This window comes from Coturnix japonica, chromosome 10 (assembly GCF_001577835.2).
Source record: "Coturnix japonica isolate 7356 chromosome 10, Coturnix japonica 2.1, whole genome shotgun sequence".
Lineage (NCBI taxonomy): Eukaryota > Metazoa > Chordata > Aves > Galliformes > Phasianidae > Coturnix > Coturnix japonica.
Window position 1 is genome coordinate 2,606,011 of NC_029525.1, and position 19,428 is coordinate 2,625,438.

At 42.2% G+C, this 19,428-nt stretch overlaps 1 protein-coding gene across 1 annotated transcript in view; it reads left to right on the forward strand.

Annotated features, from left to right (window-relative positions):
* ETFA (electron transfer flavoprotein subunit alpha) overlaps nucleotides 1-19,428 on the forward strand; it is a 28,224-nt gene that overhangs the window by 334 nt on the left and 8,462 nt on the right. Inside the window, exons 2-9 of the mRNA XM_015872469.1 lie at nucleotides 5,751-5,900; nucleotides 7,732-7,813; nucleotides 7,908-7,990; nucleotides 9,758-9,857; nucleotides 10,637-10,747; nucleotides 12,513-12,614; nucleotides 12,994-13,062; nucleotides 14,046-14,128. Of these exons, the coding sequence (XP_015727955.1) occupies nucleotides 5,751-5,900; nucleotides 7,732-7,813; nucleotides 7,908-7,990; nucleotides 9,758-9,857; nucleotides 10,637-10,747; nucleotides 12,513-12,614; nucleotides 12,994-13,062; nucleotides 14,046-14,128 (780 nt within the window). The remainder of the gene's footprint in view (nucleotides 1-5,750; nucleotides 5,901-7,731; nucleotides 7,814-7,907; nucleotides 7,991-9,757; nucleotides 9,858-10,636; nucleotides 10,748-12,512; nucleotides 12,615-12,993; nucleotides 13,063-14,045; nucleotides 14,129-19,428) is intronic.

Below are 19,428 nucleotides of genomic sequence, written 5' to 3' on the forward strand. Positions count from 1 at the left end.
GCCGGGCTGACCATCACACGGCCTTTGCTCTGCGGCCTGCAGGGCTTGTACGGATAGTGCCGATCAGCAGAGCGCTGAAATAGCAACAATAAGTGCATTACTCGGTTTAAAGTACTGAGAGTAGCTACGACCAAGAGCAAAGAGCACCAGAACCGGTGCGGTGTGGTGACCCCCCGCAAAGGCACAGCTGTTGCAATCACGGTGCTGGAGTTCGGCCTTCTGGAGCAAAGGTCGTTGTGAAGAGCACATACGGGAGCTGTGCTGCACCAACCCCGGGGTGCACGGGGCCGTGAAAGTGTGAGCTCAGCTCCTTGTTTGTCAGCTGTGTGCACCTGAAGGTGTATGATTATACTGGGCTTGTTTAGCTTGGAGAAGGCTCTGGGGAGACCTCACTGTGGCTTTCCAGGACTTAAAGGGAGCATTGAAACAGGAGGAGAATGGCTGATTACAAGGGTGGGCAGTGATAGGACAAGGGTGGATGGTTTTAAACTGAGACGGGAGGTTTAGGTTGGATCTTAGGAGGAAGTTTTTCACCCAGAGGGTGGTGACACACTGAACAGGCTGCCCAAGGAGGCTGTGGATGCCCCATCCCTGCAGGCATTCAAGGCCAGGCTGGATGTGGCTCTGGGCAGCCTGGGCTGCTGGTTGGTGACCCTGCACACAGCAGGGGATTGGAGCTGGATGAGCACTGTGGGCCTTTGCAACCCAGGCCATTCTGTGATTCTGTATGTTTCTTTGCATGATGACAATTCATTCTGCAGGAGAACAAGTTGGTTTTTGTTGAACTACTTGGTCAGGTTTTATGTCATGAGGTTTAAGAGTGCCTGCATAAAAATGGGGTTTGTGAGGTCTGTAAAGTGTAAGCTGTAAGGAGATGTCAGAGCTGAGTATCTTAATGAAAGGACTGAGAGGTCTTGGGCTCATGCATTCCTACCTCTATAAAATAACAGATTATGTATTCCCTTAAAATTATTCTTTATCTTTTTTACCACATAAACAAGTCCCTTCGGTCTTTTTTTCCTCTTCTCCATGTGACATCACACAGCAGTTTGAGGCCATCACCTTTTAAATCTGCACCCAGTTCTCACTCAGCCCATGCAGGTAGGCCACCCAAGGGTATACAAGCAGTCTCAGTCTTGGCTGCTTAAAGACAGAAATGTATCAGTGACCCTCACTTCCATGCTCTCCCCCCAAAAAATGATAGAGTGGCAGTGTAGGGCACTGTGGCTCTCCATTTAAGAATGCCATTTCTACAGTATTTTAGGGGACAGTGATGTGGTTTTCACTGCTGCTGAGTCTTTTGGTTTCTCTTGATTCATTCAGAGCTCACAACTCCCTGATAAATCTGAAAACAGTGCATTTTATTTCATACATGTGTATGTGCGAGTGCTTATATTGTGATGAACATAAGGGTTTTTGGTTTTGGCCAGAGATAATTCAGATAAATGGATTTACTAGCCGGAAATGCTCCAGCAAATGATGACCTTGCAGGAGAAGTGCTGGGTTACATTTGTAGTTGGTGAGAGTCCTTTGCATCTGTCCTTCAGTTGTCATTGGTGGCTCGGAGACGTGCCTGCCTTTTTTTAGCGAGTTCATTTATCATGAGTCTACTTTTAGCAGCTTTGTCTGTATTTACAAACAGCTTAGCTTTGATTTTTAAGAACAATTTGTGTGGGGTATATCTGGGAACACTTCTTTACTATGTCTTTCTTTTGCTTCTTCAATTCCTTGGCAATCATGTCTTGATTATAATTCCTAAATAAATCCTGAAGCATTTTCCTGATCTCTTTTGCTGTCCTGTGTTGCAGTTACTGCTCCTCCTTTCCAGCTTAGGTGTCTTCAGTGTTGTTTTTCCACTTAGTGTTTCCTGGAGTTCAGTAGCTGTGTCTCAAACCTCTTCTGTTGCCACATGGTTACAAATGCTCTACAAGTATGAACTTTATTGTATCGAGCTTGTCAAATATGTATATATGTATTCATTTAAGCTTTGCAGCTATGAGTCTCTTTTAATTGAATGAGGCATTATGTTGTTATATGGGAGTACAGCGCATCCTTATTTCTAAGTTGGAGGAATATGGATTTGGAGGCTGGACTGTTTGGTGGTTAAAGAGTTGGTTGAGTGGTCCCAGCCAGAGGGTTGCCAGTGGCTCAATGCCCAGGTGGAGGGTGGCAATGAGGGCTGTCCCCCCATTGGTGTGGGGATGTGTGCTCTTCAACATCTCCATGAGTGGTGTAGGTGATGGGATTGAGCGCATCCTCATCAGTTTGCTGGTGGCACTGAGCTGAGTGGTGCAGTTGATAGGACAGAAGGAAGAGAAGCCATCCAGAGGGACCTGGAAAGGCTTGGAAAGTGGAACCTAATGAGGTACAACAAGGCCAACTGCAAGGTGTCGTACATGGTTGGGACAGTCTCAGGTACATGTACAGACCGGGAGAAGAATTGATAGTATCTCAGTCCTTAATTGGGCCCTGGATGTGATCCAGCAGCGTGCTCCTGCAGCCTGGAAGGCCAACAGTGTATTCTGGGCTGCATCAACAGAGGGTTGGCCAGCAGGGAGAGGGAGGGGATTGTCCTCCTCTGCTCTGCCCTTGTGAGGTCCCATCTCTGTACTGTGTCCAGGCCAGCAGCACAACACGACAGGGATGTGGAGCTGTTGGAGCGGGTCCAGAGGAGGCCCACCACAAAGTTGTTCAGGTGGCTGGAGCACTTCTCTTGTGAAGAAAGGCTGAGTGAGCTGGGCTGTTGTTCAGCTTGGAGAAGACCCTTGGGAGACCTCACCGAGGCCTTCCAGTACGTGAAGGGAGCTTACAAGCAAGAGGGGCACTGACTTTTTACATGGTCAAGGGACAAAGGACTTCACTTTCAAGTAAAGGGTAGATCTAAGTGAGGTGTTAGGAAGACTTTGCTACTCAGAGGGTGATGAGGCAATGGAACAGGCTGTCCAGAGAGCTTTGGGTGCCAGGAACAGGTTGGGTGGGATCCTGGGCAGCCTGATGTAGTGGGTGGCAACTGCTCACAGCTGGGGGGTGGGACTGGGTGACCTTTAAGATCCTTTCTAAGCTCAGCTGTTCTGTGGTTCTATGATCACCTGTGCAAATTAAACAAGCACTGTGGGTGTATGGCTTGTTGGCCTTAGGCACGGCTTTGTCTGCACGTGTAGCAGGTGTGTTCTGATCTCTAGTATGTGGCTGGGACAGGAGCAGCGAGTAGTCCTGCTTATTTGCATGAAGTCTGGAATTCCTTTGACTATATTTAAGGTTTTTGTATTCTGCTTGGAAATCATTGCTGGGTTTCTCAAGTGGGGAGCAGAAAGATGCCTTGATGTAACATGAGAAGGTGATGGATTCAGTGAATCCTTTGGTACTGGCTGGGTGTACCCTGCGCATTTGGGTTAATCTCACCCTCTTTCAAACATCTGGAAGCCAGAGGCCAGGTTTGCTCTACAGTAAATGGAGGAGGGAGGGAGCTGAAAACTCCAGATGTTTTTGCTTCTTAGGTGTTTATTTTATTGTAGACTGAATCACTGTCTGGAGTTGCCCACAGAAAGGAAGTGTGGATGTAGAGGGAGCATGGGTGTCTATTGTCCATCCATGTCTAAATGAATTCCTGGTCCTGCTCTCATGTGGTTACTGTCATATTCTTCATGGTGTACTGGTGTGCTTGTGAGAGGACGCTTGGTTGCCCAGGTCTGTAGGATGTTTAGTTAGTTTCTTCAGAAGGCCTGATGTTCTGGTGCTTGTTTTTTGTGACCCAACACTTGAATGCTCTTCCTCCTCTAAGCATTGTTGTCAGTAGCTTTGTTGTGTATGTGTTGCTTCTTGTGCTTTCCATAGCCTTGTTGGAGAAGCTTTATGAGGAGCACTGGTGGTTACTTGACACAGTAACATCTCATTGCAGATTTGCAGCACTCAGGATCATACCTGTCTGAATCGTTTATCCACTGCTTCTGTGTCATACTCTGCTTTTGGTTTGGTTTGCTTTGACTGTGTATTTCTCTTTGGAGAATCTTTCAGGAGCATGGCCCACCTCACCCTGTGACATGACTGTAAGTTGTTGAAGCAGTGAGCTATGTGCCACGGAAGCACAGGTTTATCAAATGGTGACCAAATCTTATAACTTCTATTGCAAACAATGCATAATCAAAAATATGCTGTCTGATCTGTATTGGCAGTAAATATACATCTGTTTACAAGGGTGGGCAGTGATAGGACAAGGGGGAATGGTCTTAAACTGAGAGAAGTTTAGGTTGGATCTTAGGAGGATGTTTTTCCCCCAGAGGGTGGTGACGCACTGAACAGGTTGCCCAAGGAGGCTGTGGATGCCCCATCCCTGCAGGATTCAAGGCCAGGCTGGATGTGGCTCTGGGCAGCCTGGGCTGCTGGTTGGCGACCCTGCACACAGCAGGGGGTTGGAGCCGGATGAGCATTGTTGGCCATTCTGTGATTCTATGAGATATTTTGTTACTGGCAGTTGGCTTCAAGTGTTCTTTTAATCTTTAATTGTAACAAGTAGCCTTAAGCAGAGGAGGTGAAATGCAGTGTACTTCTACAAGGTTCCTTCTTGTTTTAATCAAAATGACAAATTGTGGTCCTTATTCTGTGGAAATGTACCTTGTTGTTTATATCCTTATACTAAGAGTAGTTTCAGAGAAGTCCTTGGGTTTGCCTTCTCTGCATGAAGTCTGTTGTGCTGATGATACAGCTTGCAAGGCTGAAGTCCATGTCCATATTTCAGTCTCTTAGGTTTTCTGAAGCTTTATTGTCTGCTTTAAATGTTCATTGTATACATATTTGTTGGGAGTGGAAATGGGCTTAGAAATAGGTTTGAAGTATCGCTGTCCAGTCTTTAGTTTTGGTTAGTATTTGTCTCCCAGTGTTTCCCCTACCTTAGTGTTAGCCTGAACAGTGAGTTGGTGAGGATTATTTAAGCACCATTGTATTGTGGTGGTAGCAGATTGGTTAATAGCACTGAGTGTTGTGAAGGAAAACAGATTATCTACATCTGAACCTGGTGCTGTTCAGCAGGCTATGCTGGTGTTTGTAGACTGGGAGACTTTGATGCTTATTGCTGTCCTGCTACTTACTACCTACAGTTTTGTCCTTGTCAATAATTGATTACAACAGAGTAAATTCTGTGCAAAGGTTTTGGTTAAAATGACTGGGGAAATAAATCAATAAGACAAGTAACTGCTACTTAACTCTTGATTCCTGGGGTCCTTGACTCACTTGTCTAATGGATGTTATGTTGAGGGACATGGTTTAGTGGAAGCTATTAGTGATAGGTGTATGGTTGGACTGGGTGATCTTTTAGGTCTTTTCCAGCCTTGGTGATTCTATGATGATTCTCATGTGGATGTCAGTCTACAGCCACGGAATATCTCAGTGTTGTGCTCACACTGAATTCTGTTTGCTCTGTATGTGTTTCAGTTGATCAACTGAGCTTAAATGCTTCTTATTACAGCTTTCTTCTTAAGGCTGCTCAGTATTTTCCTGTGAAGGTCTTAGTTGTAAAGCTGTATGTTGTAGCTGTGCTGGAGTCAACCAAGTTTGTACATTTGTTATAATTATTAGATTATAGAAATATTCCGCCTGCATAACAGAAATGATCTAGATTTAGTCTGTTTTGTTTGACAGCAGCAGCTGATGATCTGTATAGCTGATAGCTTTCTGTAAAGTACTGAATGCTCCTAGGAACATTGTATTTATTTACATGCGAAGTATCCAACTCCCCTCTCTTTCTCTTTTTGAAGGCATTGCAGTTGCAGCGGTTTCAGAGCACACTGGTCATAGCAGAACACGACAATGAGACTCTTACACCCATTACCCTCAATGCAGTCACTGCAGCAAAACGTCTCGGAGGTGAAGTTTCCTGTTTGGTTGCTGGGACCAGTTGTGACAAGGTGGGTAATTCAGTTTTCATTGGAATGACTTAATGAATGCAGTGGAATTCTATGTGGTAGCATCTTGGCTGGCTTGAAGAATAATCTGGTGAAAAGGAGCTGTGCCATGAATTGCTAATCTACAGGAAATGTGCTGCACTTGAGCTGCTTCTCTTCTGAAGTGGAAATGTGGGTATTGTTTTCATTTCACAAGGGAGAATATCAGTATAAGCTGTTACAAGTTAAGCACATTTTTATAAGGCTGTAGGACAGTTAGTTTTTAAAACAATATTCTCCTGTAAAGTTTGAAAGTGCTGAGAGCCTGGGAGAAAAAACCTTGCCATGTACAAGGAGAGATGGGCAGAAAGGGTGCAATGTCAGGCGAGGCTTCTGAGTGTCTGCCTTGTCATGGTCACTGCTGGTAGTGTAGCGAGAGTGTCTGCAAGCCAAAAACCTGAAATCAGTGTTTCTTGACTCATATGGCTCATGTCTAAAGTAAGAGTTGTGTGTTGGCTGTTGTGTTGTTAGTTTGATTTTGGTGAAGTGCAAGGTCTGGGGGCAGCGTATCGTTAGTCTGTAAGGGGCACTTTTACCCCAGCATGATGTAGTCTGACATGAACAAGAAAGATAACTATATCTAATTTTTTTATATCAGGCTCTTGCCTAGGAGCTGTGATTCTGGCAGGGCCATATGCTGTCTTGTGCAGGAGGCACAAGTCAGAGCAGCTAATTGACAAGTAACTGAATAAACCTTACAGTTGCAGATTGATTCTAAACTGAAACTCATGTGCTCAAGGTTGAGATTGGAGACGTGTTTATCTAGATCAAGAAAGTAAAAACCAGAACAGTAGCAACATCAAAAAGAAGCCTGATATGTCTGTGGATTCATTAATTTCCTTATTCTTTTTTTTTTTTGTCACTTGGGTAGTAGAACAATGATTGGGAATGCTTCGTTTGGGTGAGGTTCAATACCAGAATACATGGCGTCCATTTGGCAATGTATGTCATGCTGGGGAAAAGGTTCTTCACAGAAAATGATATTATTACTTTTTGAAGCTGTGTAAGAGCCTGTGTTAGTAGGACAAAAGAGCCGGTTCCTCAGCTATTCTGTAGCAGCTGTTATGGGGTATTTATTTGTTTCCTCTTGTTAAATTGTAAGGGTAAAGCTTATTCTCAGCAAACTTAGTAAAACTGCATTAGTTCAGGGGTGATGCATGTGGCCTCCAGACATCGCTGTCAGTCTTTTCTCTGATCTGCAACAGCCCTTTCATCATTTAAACGTCTGCAAATAGAAAGGACAAAATTGCATAAAGATAGCATTGAAGATAGACATCAACAGGCAGTCAGCTGCAAAGGATTGCTGCTGAAATTTGGGCGAAGACTGTAACATCTCTGTACATTTTTATTTGCATGGTGTGCCTCTGCAAGTAGATACTGACTGATGTAAAAAGTATGTAGGATTGTTGTCTTTGATTATGTTAGAATGCTTGGTAATTGTCTTGGAGTGAGCTTATTATTGGTTATTGTAATAAAACATGAGATGGCCCTGTAGTCTCTTGTATGGGGCAATCTTTGCTAGGTTTGTGTTGCTGTGTAGTTCTCTTATTCCCAAGATTGGTTTGCACTGCTCTGCTGTGAGTCAGAAGATCTGCAGCTTGTAAGGTTTGTTCTGACTCTGAAATTATGTGCTTTTGTGTTCTGCTTTGAACTGATCTATAGTCTGCAAGCAGTTTGCACTAAGGGCAGTCTCCTGCTGTCTGTCTGTGGTGCTTGCCACTGTGAAGCTCTGAGTTTGGCTGAAGCCTCTGTGCTGTTGCAATGCAAACTAATAATGATTCATTTGTAATCACAGGTAGCACAAGAACTCAGCAAGGTTCAGGGTATTGCAAAAGTTCTTGTGGCTCAGCACGACGCGTACAAGGGATTTCTACCAGGTGAGACTCGTTCTAATCTGTTGGCAGAGCAAGAAGCACTGGGGTTTGTGACTGATGATACAATAGTAGTAAACTTGTGTTTTTGTGTTCTCAGAGGAGCTGACTCCCTTGATTTTGGAAACTCAGAAACAATTTAAATACACCCACATTTGTGCTGGAGCATCTGCCTTTGGGAAGGTGAGTAAATCAAAATGCATCAAACAATTCTTGTGGAACAGAGATAGAGGCACTTTTTTATGTGTGTCTGAGAGAGGCTCTGCAGGTCAGCCCAGGGCAATTCAGAGTTTCCTAAAAATGAGGCAGTAGTGCACTGAAGAAGCCAGTAGCTGCTTCTGAGTTCTCCTATGGGCTGACTCAAACACACCCTGGATGTGTTTAAGAGCTGTTTGGATGTGGTGCTGAGAGATCTGATTCAGCAGAGGGTGTTAGAGTTAGGGTACTATGGTTAGGCTGTGGTTGGACTTGATGATATTTGAGGTCTTTTCCAACTTGAGAAATTCTATGATTCTATGACTTGTGAATAAGGGGTGGTGTGGAAGCTCGTTAGCGGTAGCTGGCTAATTGTATATGCATAAGGCAAAGTGTATAAAATGTGTAACACAAAATACTTTAATTATCTGAAAGTGTTACGAAAATACAGTAAGTGGAGATGAAAACCTGGTAAACTGTTTTTGGTGACTTTTGTTTTGCTTCTAGTATGATTAGGATTATTATATGGTTTTCACGTTGAAATGAAAGCGTGCAGACCTATCGGCAGCAAACTCTTTTTGGGGAGGAATTGCATCTGTGTTGTAGGTCGTGTAGATTGAGATGTCTGTAAACATATAATAAATAATATAGATCCAAGATGTAGCCAAGGCATTTTGTGAAGAAAATAGGTTTTTTTCAGAACTCGTTATAACGTGCATACTTAAAAATGTGCTTAAATATATGGAAAGCTTTGGTACTGACAGTCTGGTAATGTTGTGGTGCAGCTGAATTAGAGAAGAAGGACTCTTTAAAAATGTTGCCAATGTGGAATGAATAATGACATCAGCCTTCCTTCTATTTTTACTTCTAATCAATATCAATCCATATAATCGTAATTTTGCTAAGAGAAATCCTCACATGCCCTAAGGCTCAGTCATTTCATTTTTCATTTATTTGTGATCTGCAGTGTCTTAGTAAAGGTTAATATCTTGCTTTAAAGTTTATGCTCCCATCATCGAGTAGTGCTTTTCTGGAGGGGTGAATCAGTGACTGTTGTCATTAGCTGTGAGTGAGGATGACTGAATGGGGTTCTGCAGTGTACCAGGTTAGGAGAGGGAGAGAGAGCAAGTAAAGCTCTTGCTGTTGTTAATTTCTCTGTGCCTTCTTGTTGCTCGTTTTATCCTTTTCCCCATGCCCAAAGGTGATAAATCATTCTCTAGAGCTGATTTCAGAGCAGGGAGATATATGTTCTAATATTAATTTTAAAATAGTAAATTGTTGCCTTTTTTGAGCAGGACAATAGTGTTTTCCTCCTGCTGTTGTCTCTGATAAATGGCTTCCAAACTGCTTTTTGTTTTTCTCTTGAACTGCTGTTATAAGAACTCAGCCATCCATAATTGTCAATTTTCCGAGTAGATTGCATCTATATTCAGTTCTAAATTATTGAAGCAAATAAGCTTCCTAATTTAAGATATTCAATTAGGGGTTTGCTTACTGTAAGGACCATAACATTTCTAATGTTATTACAGCCCTGGGTTCTTATTTGGCTGCTAAAGCTGTGTGAGTAGCCCTGCAGTCATATTACAGTTGTATGTGCCTTCTTAATCGCAGGCAGCAATCTGTGAGCTTAAAATCAGGTCAGCATACGTTCCTTTATTTAATATGTGCATTTCACCTTATTTCCTTTGTGTATTCTCATATGCACTGTGCAGATACCAGCATTTACTTTGCTGACTTTTAATCTTTGACTTGTAGAATCTTCTTCCCAGAGTGGCTGCTAAACTTGATGTCGCTCCTGTTTCTGACATCATTGAGATTAAATCACCAAACACTTTTGTGAGAACTATCTATGCAGGTAAGTAATCACAACAGATATGTGGTGCTCATGCAATGAAGTACCTAATACTGGTAACTTTTTGTTGTCAGAACACTGGAAGGACTTTTCACCTTACAACCTAAATTGCTTAAAAATCCAATGTGATGCCCTCTTTGTGAGAATCCAAGCCATACTGGTAACTTTGGTGCTGTAGGATTTTAGATGGGATCCAGTTCATTCACTTTAATTAGTAGAATTCAGTATCCTTTATACATACTCAATTTCTTTGTTTTAATGTATTTCTGATTTGATTTTGTAAAACATAAAGCATTAAGTTAATTGTCTGACATTATTTAATATGACTTCCATTAGCTCTGATTTGAGCTGCCACAGGGTTATTTTCTCTAATTATGAAGACATTGCACTGATTGTTTATAACATTTGATATAATTTGTAATTCTTTTATCAGCCTTTTTTTTGTGTGTGTGTGTGACTCCTTTCTGGCCCTCTGTTTTAATTCAGAGATGGACTCCTTCCTTGTGTTTCTTAATGCCACTGTACAAGGCTGAACTATGTATACCAAGGAGATACTTTGAGTTACGCTGTCAGCTTGTGTTTGTATGTTGTTTTTTAGCTACTTTTCAGTAATCGACGGTTTCAAGATGATTTTATTTATTAATACCTGGTGTTGCAGCACTTTGAATTCAGTTTTCTCTGCAGCCTTCGCTGTGAAATAAGTACCTTTTGCTGTCATTCACAGTCAACACAAAGCCATGCGGCAGTATTATAGATTGTGTTATATGATCTTTCTTCACTAGGAAATGTTCTTTGCACTGTCCAGTGTGATGAAGCAATTAAAGTGTTTTCTGTACGGGGAACATCTTTTGAGGCTGCGCCAACAAGCGGCGGCAGCGCCAGCGTGGAAAAAGGTGAGTATTTGCTCTCATGTTTTGTGGGCTGATGTTCTGCAGGCGTATTTGTCAAAGCACATTGATAATCTCAGCTTTTTCCTTTTACATATTGGTACTTGGTTGTTATTATCTGGTAGGGGAAAATACAGGTTGTCATTTCACTCCTTTCTCTTCATCCAGAGAACAGATTCTGCACAGATGATTTGTGCCTGTTTTACTTGCTGCCTTAACTTCATCCATAGCAATCTTGGAACTATTCCTTATTTGAAGATACGGCTGGTTGAGTAGCTGGGCAGATTTTCACAGCAGAATTGGGCACAAGTTGCAGTTGCTGGCAGTCCACAGCTCTGGTTTGATTGGTCGTATTTCAGTCGAGATAGGCCGTTATAGCATTGAGCTATATCAGTGGTAGTTGAAATTGGATTGAGAACACTCCATCATTGTTTTATATCAGTTTAAATGGTTATTTTAATGAAATCTCTGTAGCTTGAATTGTAGAGAAATCTGCAGTCTCAGGGTCATTAAATGGTGTAGGTTGGAAAGGACCTCTGGAGACCCCTCTACTCAGGCAGGAGCACTGGAGCAGGTTCACCAGGGCTGCATCCAACTGGGTTTTGAATACCTCCACAGGTGGAAACTGGCAACAGCTGCTCTGGGCTGCCTGTCCCAGGGTTTGATCATCTCTGCTGTTTTTCAGTCTGGGCCCTTTCATGACAGTGGTGTAAGTCCAGCAGAAGCAATCATTAGAAACATGCTGTGTGTCCCCTACATCACCTTCTCATAGTCATCACCTTTGTCTGGGAGGCTTGAAAATGTGCCCCAGAACCATCATGTGTTTCCTGACTTGCATAGAAGTTAGTGGACATGCTGCTTGAGATCTGGCATTGGCACGTTGTATGTCTTTGCACAGAGGCTGCTCCAAAAGTAATGCCTCCTGTTTGATCATGTTGGTCTACAACATCTGAGGTGAATTTTGGTGGTATGGCAGTGGAGGTTGTACTTTCGCTCCAGTACTCCATTACGTTTTGTTGCCATGCAAGAGATGGCAGCAGAGGGGCACTCTGACAGAATGGCTCCTGATGTGGAAGGGCATGTGAAGCAAAGGGCTGGAACTGAATTCCTCCATGTGGAAAAAGCGGCACCCATTGATGCTTGCTGAATATTTTTGGACACCAGACAGTGCATGTGAGCACAGTGAACAGTGGGTGGTGTATTCCAGTGGTGGCAACAATGACAGTGGGTTGCCTCTGCTGGTGCAGGTTTTCATAAGTGCTGCATAAAGGCTTTTGTTCATTGCTGGTGAAAGGACACAACTAATGGTGCTGAGGGTGGTGTGCTGAGAAAGAGGTGCTTGTAGCTGAGAATTTGTTCTATCAAGTAATGTTGCTGTGCTCTTTGTAGCTGCTGTAGTTTCCAAGGAAATAAATAGGAGGCATTACTTTTGGAGCAGCCTACATAGTTGGCTTTGATTGCCTGCCTTTTGAAAGTACCGTGGTTATTATGTTGGGTTGATATCAGTATGTTGCTTATACAACAGACATTCATTTAGTGCAGTCTGATGCACATTAAACTTAGAATTGTGTTGTACTACAGGATAAATAATTACAAGTAATAAGGCTTGCAACTCAGAATCATAGAGCAAATATTCATGGTATTTAAAATCTTGTGGTAGAGCTAGCTCTAGAATGGACTTGTGCATTAAGTTTGAACTGAAGTTTGGAAGGTTGGAAGCACATACTTAATCCTTTTCTTTGTGGATGCTTTTTTAACCTCATTAAAACAGTGACCCCTCCACCACCCGTTGGTCTGTCAGAATGGATTGAGCAGAAGCTGTCAAAAAGTGACCGGCCTGAGCTTACAAGTGCAAGAGTGGTTGTATCAGGGGGTAAGTAGTTCATTGTTGTGCATTTCTGTGATGGTGCAGCTCAACTAAGTAATATCTGTAGGGAAACACTGACTAAAGCCAGCAGGGGGAGCATAAAAATCCTGTCTACCTGATTTCAGAGGGGGAGCTTGATGATGTTAACAACAGTGAGAGTGGTGTTGGTTTGTGTATATATAATATTTATCACAAAGAATAGAGCTAAATCTCAAAATGTCAAATACTATTTTATTATATCCAAAAATAACCAATGCAAACATATCCTTCTGCCTTTGCAAATGCAGATAATAGTCCAGAATGTTTGTGTGTAACAAGAAATCCTAGAGTGTATGTATTATTATATTATTGTACTCTTTCTTCATCTTCTTTTTGTTCTTTTAAGGAAGAGGCTTAAAGAGTGGTGAGAATTTTAAGTTGCTCTATGATCTTGCGGACCAATTGAATGCTGCAGGTAAACACATTTCCCCCCCCTTTTTATAATCCTGATAATTTTTATAACGATCATATTAAAAGCAGTGCTTATCTTAAGTCTTTTTATATCTCTATCAAATACGTTCTTAAAAACCTGTTAATTCTATTTTATGTCTAAGTTCTGGTTTGCCCGTGTGGTCAGCTGTATTTCAGTGCCAGGGTGTGAAGCAAAATGGCACACTGTTGTATTCCCAGTCCTTCCCAAGTCTCCAGAGCATGAGCTCATAAGCAGGAAGTGAAACTGTAAAAGTATAAATTTGCATATTGCTTTACAGAATGCCAGTTCTTATGGTTGGAGTGGTTCTCTTTGTGCCACGTTTTTCCTTTAGTTGGAGAAAACCAACTGCATGCAGTGTTCCAGCAAAATATTCTACTTAAAGGCTGGGGGAGGAGGAGGAGCTGTTTGTGCTAACGTTTGAACTGCGTTAGCCTTAGATTTTACATTTAGGAATCAATAGGATTTTTACATCGGTGCCTTTGTTTTCTAATTGTTGGCTTCACCAATTCAATATTAATGTGGCATTTTCAAGTTCAGTTTGATATTTTGCTTTACTGTGTCTGACTTCCAAGCTTGACAGCGATATAAGTTGGCACATGTGTTCTATTAAAACTTGGTAGAACATTATGGGAAGGCATATATGGGAAAATCCTCTTTTGACAAAACAACAAGAAAAAATACTGGAAATATGCCAGACTGAAATCCTCAGTTTTAAATATATGCCCTTTTGGTGCTGGGAGAAAGGATTTCCTGTTGCTTATGAAGTGCATTAGCATTTAGTATTTGGAAGTTTCTGCCAGTGTTTTGGAGAGGGATTACTTTAAGAGCTCTTTAGAGGGACGTTTCTAAATAACTACCCATAGTGTGTGGGACTCTTCAGTGAAATGCGTGTACTTTTATGGTGGTATGAATTTGAGTTGCTAATATTTTAAAAGAAAACACTGGAAATATTTTCTTTCAACTAGTTGGAGCTTCCCGTGCAGCTGTAGATGCTGGCTTTGTTCCTAATGACCTGCAAGTTGGACAGACAGGCAAAATAGTAGCACCAGTAAGTATGGAAATATAGTTCATAAGAGAACTGTGGTGTTTTCTAGTGTACGTGTTCCTTCAAAGCAATGAACTAAGCCTCTACTGAACCTAACAGGAAAATCTTTGTGTGTCTGGCATGATACTGTCACTTAAACATGCACTTGCAAGAAGTACAACAGCAAGCTGTGATGTGCATTTCCACTTTAGTCCAATTAGAGGTTATTCTGCAGGTAGTTTTGATAGAGCTTTTGCATTCTAGATATTTTTTTATAGTGACCTATGCTAAACTTCTTTTAGTTTCCTGACAGCCATCGCTGATGAGCCAAAAAATGTCATTGCCAGCATAAACTGTAAATGATACTGATGTGTGGCATGGTCTCTGGAAAACCTTTATAGGTAGTTTAGATGATGGCTTCATTTTCAAGCTTTGCTTACTGTGACTTTGTTGCTGCATTACATTCTAAGCAAAATTTTTGTACAAGATAAAACTGCAAGGCACTTAAGACAGAAATGGTGTGCAAGTTGGCTGCTGTGTAGTGGGATCAGGAGAAGCATACTCGAGTAAATATCTTCACTTTTGGAGAATCCTTTCCTGCTGTGCATCCAGTTACAGGCACATGGTTTCTGTCTGTGTGTGTCTTTTTGGGTCAGTGCAGGGAAGAGCTGGCTTGCTCTCCTGTACAAGTCTGAAACACTTCTTTTTTTAGTTCCTTATGAGGCAGTGAAATGTGGAGAAATGGATATACAGATAAAGCACACTTGAGCATTTGTAAAACAGGAAGGTGCAAATGGAGCTCATCTCAGTGTAGGATAGAATGTATGCTGCCCTGAAATGAGGAGATGTTGAGTGGCTGACAACGTGGGCCCATGTGGATATCAGATGTATGTGTTGAGCTATATAGCCTAATAAGCATGCAGTCCCTCAGTAAGCAGCTATCTCTCATGAGGGTTTATGGCAGCAAAAGGCTCCAAAGAGTGACTTTTTACTTGTTAATGGTTTAGTAAGAGCATGTCAAAGCAAACTATGACTATTTTTCCAGTAATGTTTCAGACAAGATAGAACCGTACTCGGAAATCTCAAAGACAGGAATTTGGGGTTCCTGCAGTCTGTTGCCAGTTCTTCCCACTGGGTTTTCTTGATTAGGGTTCTTTGTGCCTCTCAACTCTTCTGTCATGGAATGTGAATAGGAATTCTTGCTGTTTTTTTAGTTAAGGTGGAGGCCTTCTGCTGATAGCCCTATTGAAGGGCCGGATGGAGACATTTCTCAGCACACTAGCAATTAAGCTGTGAATCTGTATGATAACCAACGTTAAAAACAAAACAAGACAAACAGGGTCTGAAGAACGGATGTAAAACGTAAGAGTTAAGGTTGGTCTGTTTGCATATTTTGTTCTTCTAGAATCTTGGTAGCTGTGATATTAATGTCTGTGAAGCTGTACCTGTTACAAATGCAACCTTAGTTCTTCTTTCTGATATATTTTTTTTGGGTACAGAATGTAGTTGTTATCTTTCTGGCAATAGCCCAGCCCAGCTTTAACACCCAGCGTAATGCGTTCTCTTTGTTACAAGAATTCTGTATTTTACTGTGATCTGCTTTCTTTAATCAAACACACTGGGCATTAGGTTGAGTATGCAGCTGCACCTTGGTCTCATCAAATGGTTCCAGTTAATCATACCAACACTAGCTCAGAAAAAGCAGTTTATATGGAACTGTAGCTTCCCCAGAAGGCAGCATTGGCTGTTGCATACCAGACCTTTTGAAGACCAGGGAAGTACGCTGTGTGTCATTTAACTGCATATTTTGAAAAAGGCTTGAGACTGAATGTCCATGGTTTTTCACTACCTAAATATCCACTCATAAAGGGGAAAATGCTGATCTGAACGTAGCTCAGCTGTGGGTTGTGTGTGTCAAGGCTTGTTGGTGAATATTCTTTCTAGAGCTGAAGGCACATGAACAGTTAGGTTGAAATTTAAAGAAGGGCTGATTTCATGTGAAGTAGAACGGAACTTTCTTGGTCAGCTGAAGGTTATATGGGCTGTTGTACCAATGCTCTACAAAGTGACTGCTTCCTCTTCCTAGAGGAGTTCTGAGAGGACTTTTAATGTTTTGTCTGGAAAACGGCAAAGCAGCTTTGCATGTTGATCAGCTGTATTAACAGAGTCCTGAGTTTTTGTGGTTAGTTTTGGTTTCTGATTTACACGTCTGTCTGGGCATGTGGGTTTTAAGCAGGGAAAGAATCTTGGATAGGAAGAGCAGCTGGAGTTAGAGATGGGCCTGCTCTCCCCTGCAGCTGTTGGTTTCTGTTGGGAAAGTATCTCAGTGTATGCTCTTCTATGAATAGCTCTGGCCTGGGCTCAATGGAGGACTGGAATGCATTGTTTTTATAGGACTGGAACTGGGTTGTTTTTGAGCCCAGGGAGGGAGAAGAGTTAGTTAGGAATTCAGGAGGAGGGAAGGTGACTTGCTGCTGCCTTCTGCCCATGAATGTGTGCAGAGTGTTTCTGGTGTGATCTCTGGCCAAGAATGTAATCATCTACAAGATCTGCTTATTTCTCCCCTTCTGCTTTTGATTGGGAATTTGGTGAAGGAAGACTAATTTTGGTTGTTGGTCCTTCAGTAATTCCCTGACAGACGTTGGTAATGTATCATAGGACATGAGAACCTCACAGCAGCTTCCTCAAGTGCTCACTGTATAACACATGAACAAACTGCAAGTAGGGAGACGCTTCAGGTCATTCTGCTTAAAGTAATGCAAGAAAGGAGGGAAGTTTCACCATCTTTCTGTTTGAGAGTTAGTCCTATTACAGTACGTGTCCACTTCCAAAGTAGCTGCAGAGCTCTAACTGTGAGCGTCTTGTTCATGTTGGGATTCATGCTTTTTGTTGTTGGTTTAGCCTGGATTTTTGGTAATGTTTTTTTTTTTTGGTTTTTTTTTTTAATAATTTGATTCCAGCTCCTGAAGCAGGGAGTGTATTACGTTTGTTTCTGTTAGTAGCTCATTTTTAGATGATAGGAGCTCTCTGGACTTCAGAAGGATCTTTTGCTCTCTGGAAGTGCATCCTTCTAGTTTAATCTCTTCATGGTCAGTGTCAAGTCAGTGTCCTTTCAGGTCTCAGCTTTCCATACAGGTGTCTTAACTGGCAGTGAGGAAGATGTGGCCACACCATTCTTTCACAATTGTAAGAGTAAAGGTGTCCATGCAGGGTTAGCCATTGGTGGACCACAGGTGGAAGGCCTGCCCCAGGTTTTTGGTAAGAAGGGTGCAGTGCAGAGGAGCCACCCAGCCAGCCAGAGATCCATTCAGTTAGGGATTCTCTTGCAGTTGTTACTCTCAAAGCTGAGCACAGCATACTGTTCCAGCAAGAGGTAATGAAAGACTGAAATAGAAAAGTTGAGGAGGCAGGAGTGAGGAAATGTATGGTGTAGTAATAATTGACACCAGGTGAGATGGTTGTGCTAGAAGTGCGGTGTGATTGCACAGACGGCAGCTGCTCTTGGGCATTGCATATGCTGAGAAATCTCATATGAGGGAGGCAAGTGGGAATTCAGTGTCAGTGCAGTTCTGGTATGATCACTGGGAGAAAACCTGCTGACCTCCTCAGCATCAGTGCTTATGCTTCAGTTTCATACCAGAGGCTCTCCTTGGTTGTTATGAATTGCAGGAACATCAAAAGGGTGGTAGATTTCCAACTTGGTGTGTTATGTTAGAGTGAAAATGTTGGAGTGGGATGGTATGGAAGTGGGGAGAAGAAAAGCAGAATAGCAAGGGAGAATTTCCTGGCAGTGAGATGCACGAAGCCTCAGAATGGTCTTCCACAGAGCAGTGGAAATCCTCATGTTCCACTTGTCTTACAAAGTGATGGGATGCTTTCTGAGTTCATGTGTACTTCAGTATCTTAGAGGGCAGTCCTCTTCTGTACAGCACATGTCTTCTTGGCAGTTGATAGTCATCTTCTTGCTTTGGGAGTACTTGGAAGGGGGAAGGCAATATCACATTATTGACATTATTCCTGTACTTCTTACCTTTTGGTTGCTTGGCCACCAAATACAAAGTAGTTCACTTAGCCAGGTTTTCTTTGAAAACCAAGAGTGATGTATAGTTTTAATGCTTGGTAGGTGGCTGCAGACTCCTTGCAGTGTGGGGAAACTGAAGCAAGCTGTGTTTAATGCAGTATTTAACTTCAGCTTTGGTCTTTGAGTCTTGCATAAAATCTCTAACGGAGTGAACAAATTCATTCTTTTAGGTTCAGGAAAAGTGTAGCCCCTGTCATTGTGCTGGTGCTGACTTCTTGCTTTGATGACAGGGTGTTCATTACTTCCTCATTTGTTGCACGCAGCAGCTTCTGCATTCAGGTGTGTGATACATCATTTAGTTTCTCCCACCTTCAGCTGGCTTCTTTGTGGGACCGTGTTGTTTGTGCCTTAAATTGGTGTGTGTCATGCACGGACCAGCAGGTGCACATTTGGTTGTGTAATGGCTGGGCTGTTGGTAGTGAGCAGGTGGAAAGAACATTGGGAAAACTGACAGGGCTTGGGAAATGGTTGTAGGAATACCTCATAATTCACTAGCATTGAAAAGTAGCTTTGTAGTGGCAAACTTTGTATGCAGCTGGGACTGAATTTACAGACTACCTTTCTCTGACTTGCTAAAAAGCCAAGGATTGACAACCCCTTTCATCCTGCATTATCCAGTGTAGCTTTTAACTCCAAGGAAATTATGTTCACAAATTGATGCACTGCTCCTTGGGGGTTGGTGCAGAAACATTAAATTGTACTAAAATATTCATATGTGAGTGCATTTAGCTGAAAGCAATTGATGTGCTTTTCCCACGAGAGCAAAAAGAAATTGCTGTATGGCCCTGCACTCCAGCAGACACCCTGACCACGCTTAAGAGTAATTACATAGCTTGTCTCATCAGAGGCACTCGCAGTGAAGAAGAGACTGTGGCTGGGGTGCAGTTTAGTAATGTGCCCTTCTTGAATGGGGTGTATTGGACAGCATCGCTGCCGTGTGCAGGATATTGTTTGATGTACAGTGTGATAAAAGAACTTGTGTCACACCAGCACATGTTTTATTCCAGTTACATTTGGAATTACAAAAAATAACTGTAACTACATAAAGTTACATTTTATTTGGCTAATAGCTTGCAGTTGGAAGGAATCTTTTGTATGCAGCAGTTGTTATAGTGGCTTCTAATTCCTCGTCCTTTCACTCTTGCAAAGGAAATAAAACGAGCTGCCTTTAAGAAGAGGATGTGTGCCTAAGGAGTTTTATCAGACCAGCTTGTTTCAATGCATTGCACCGATAGGGTGATCA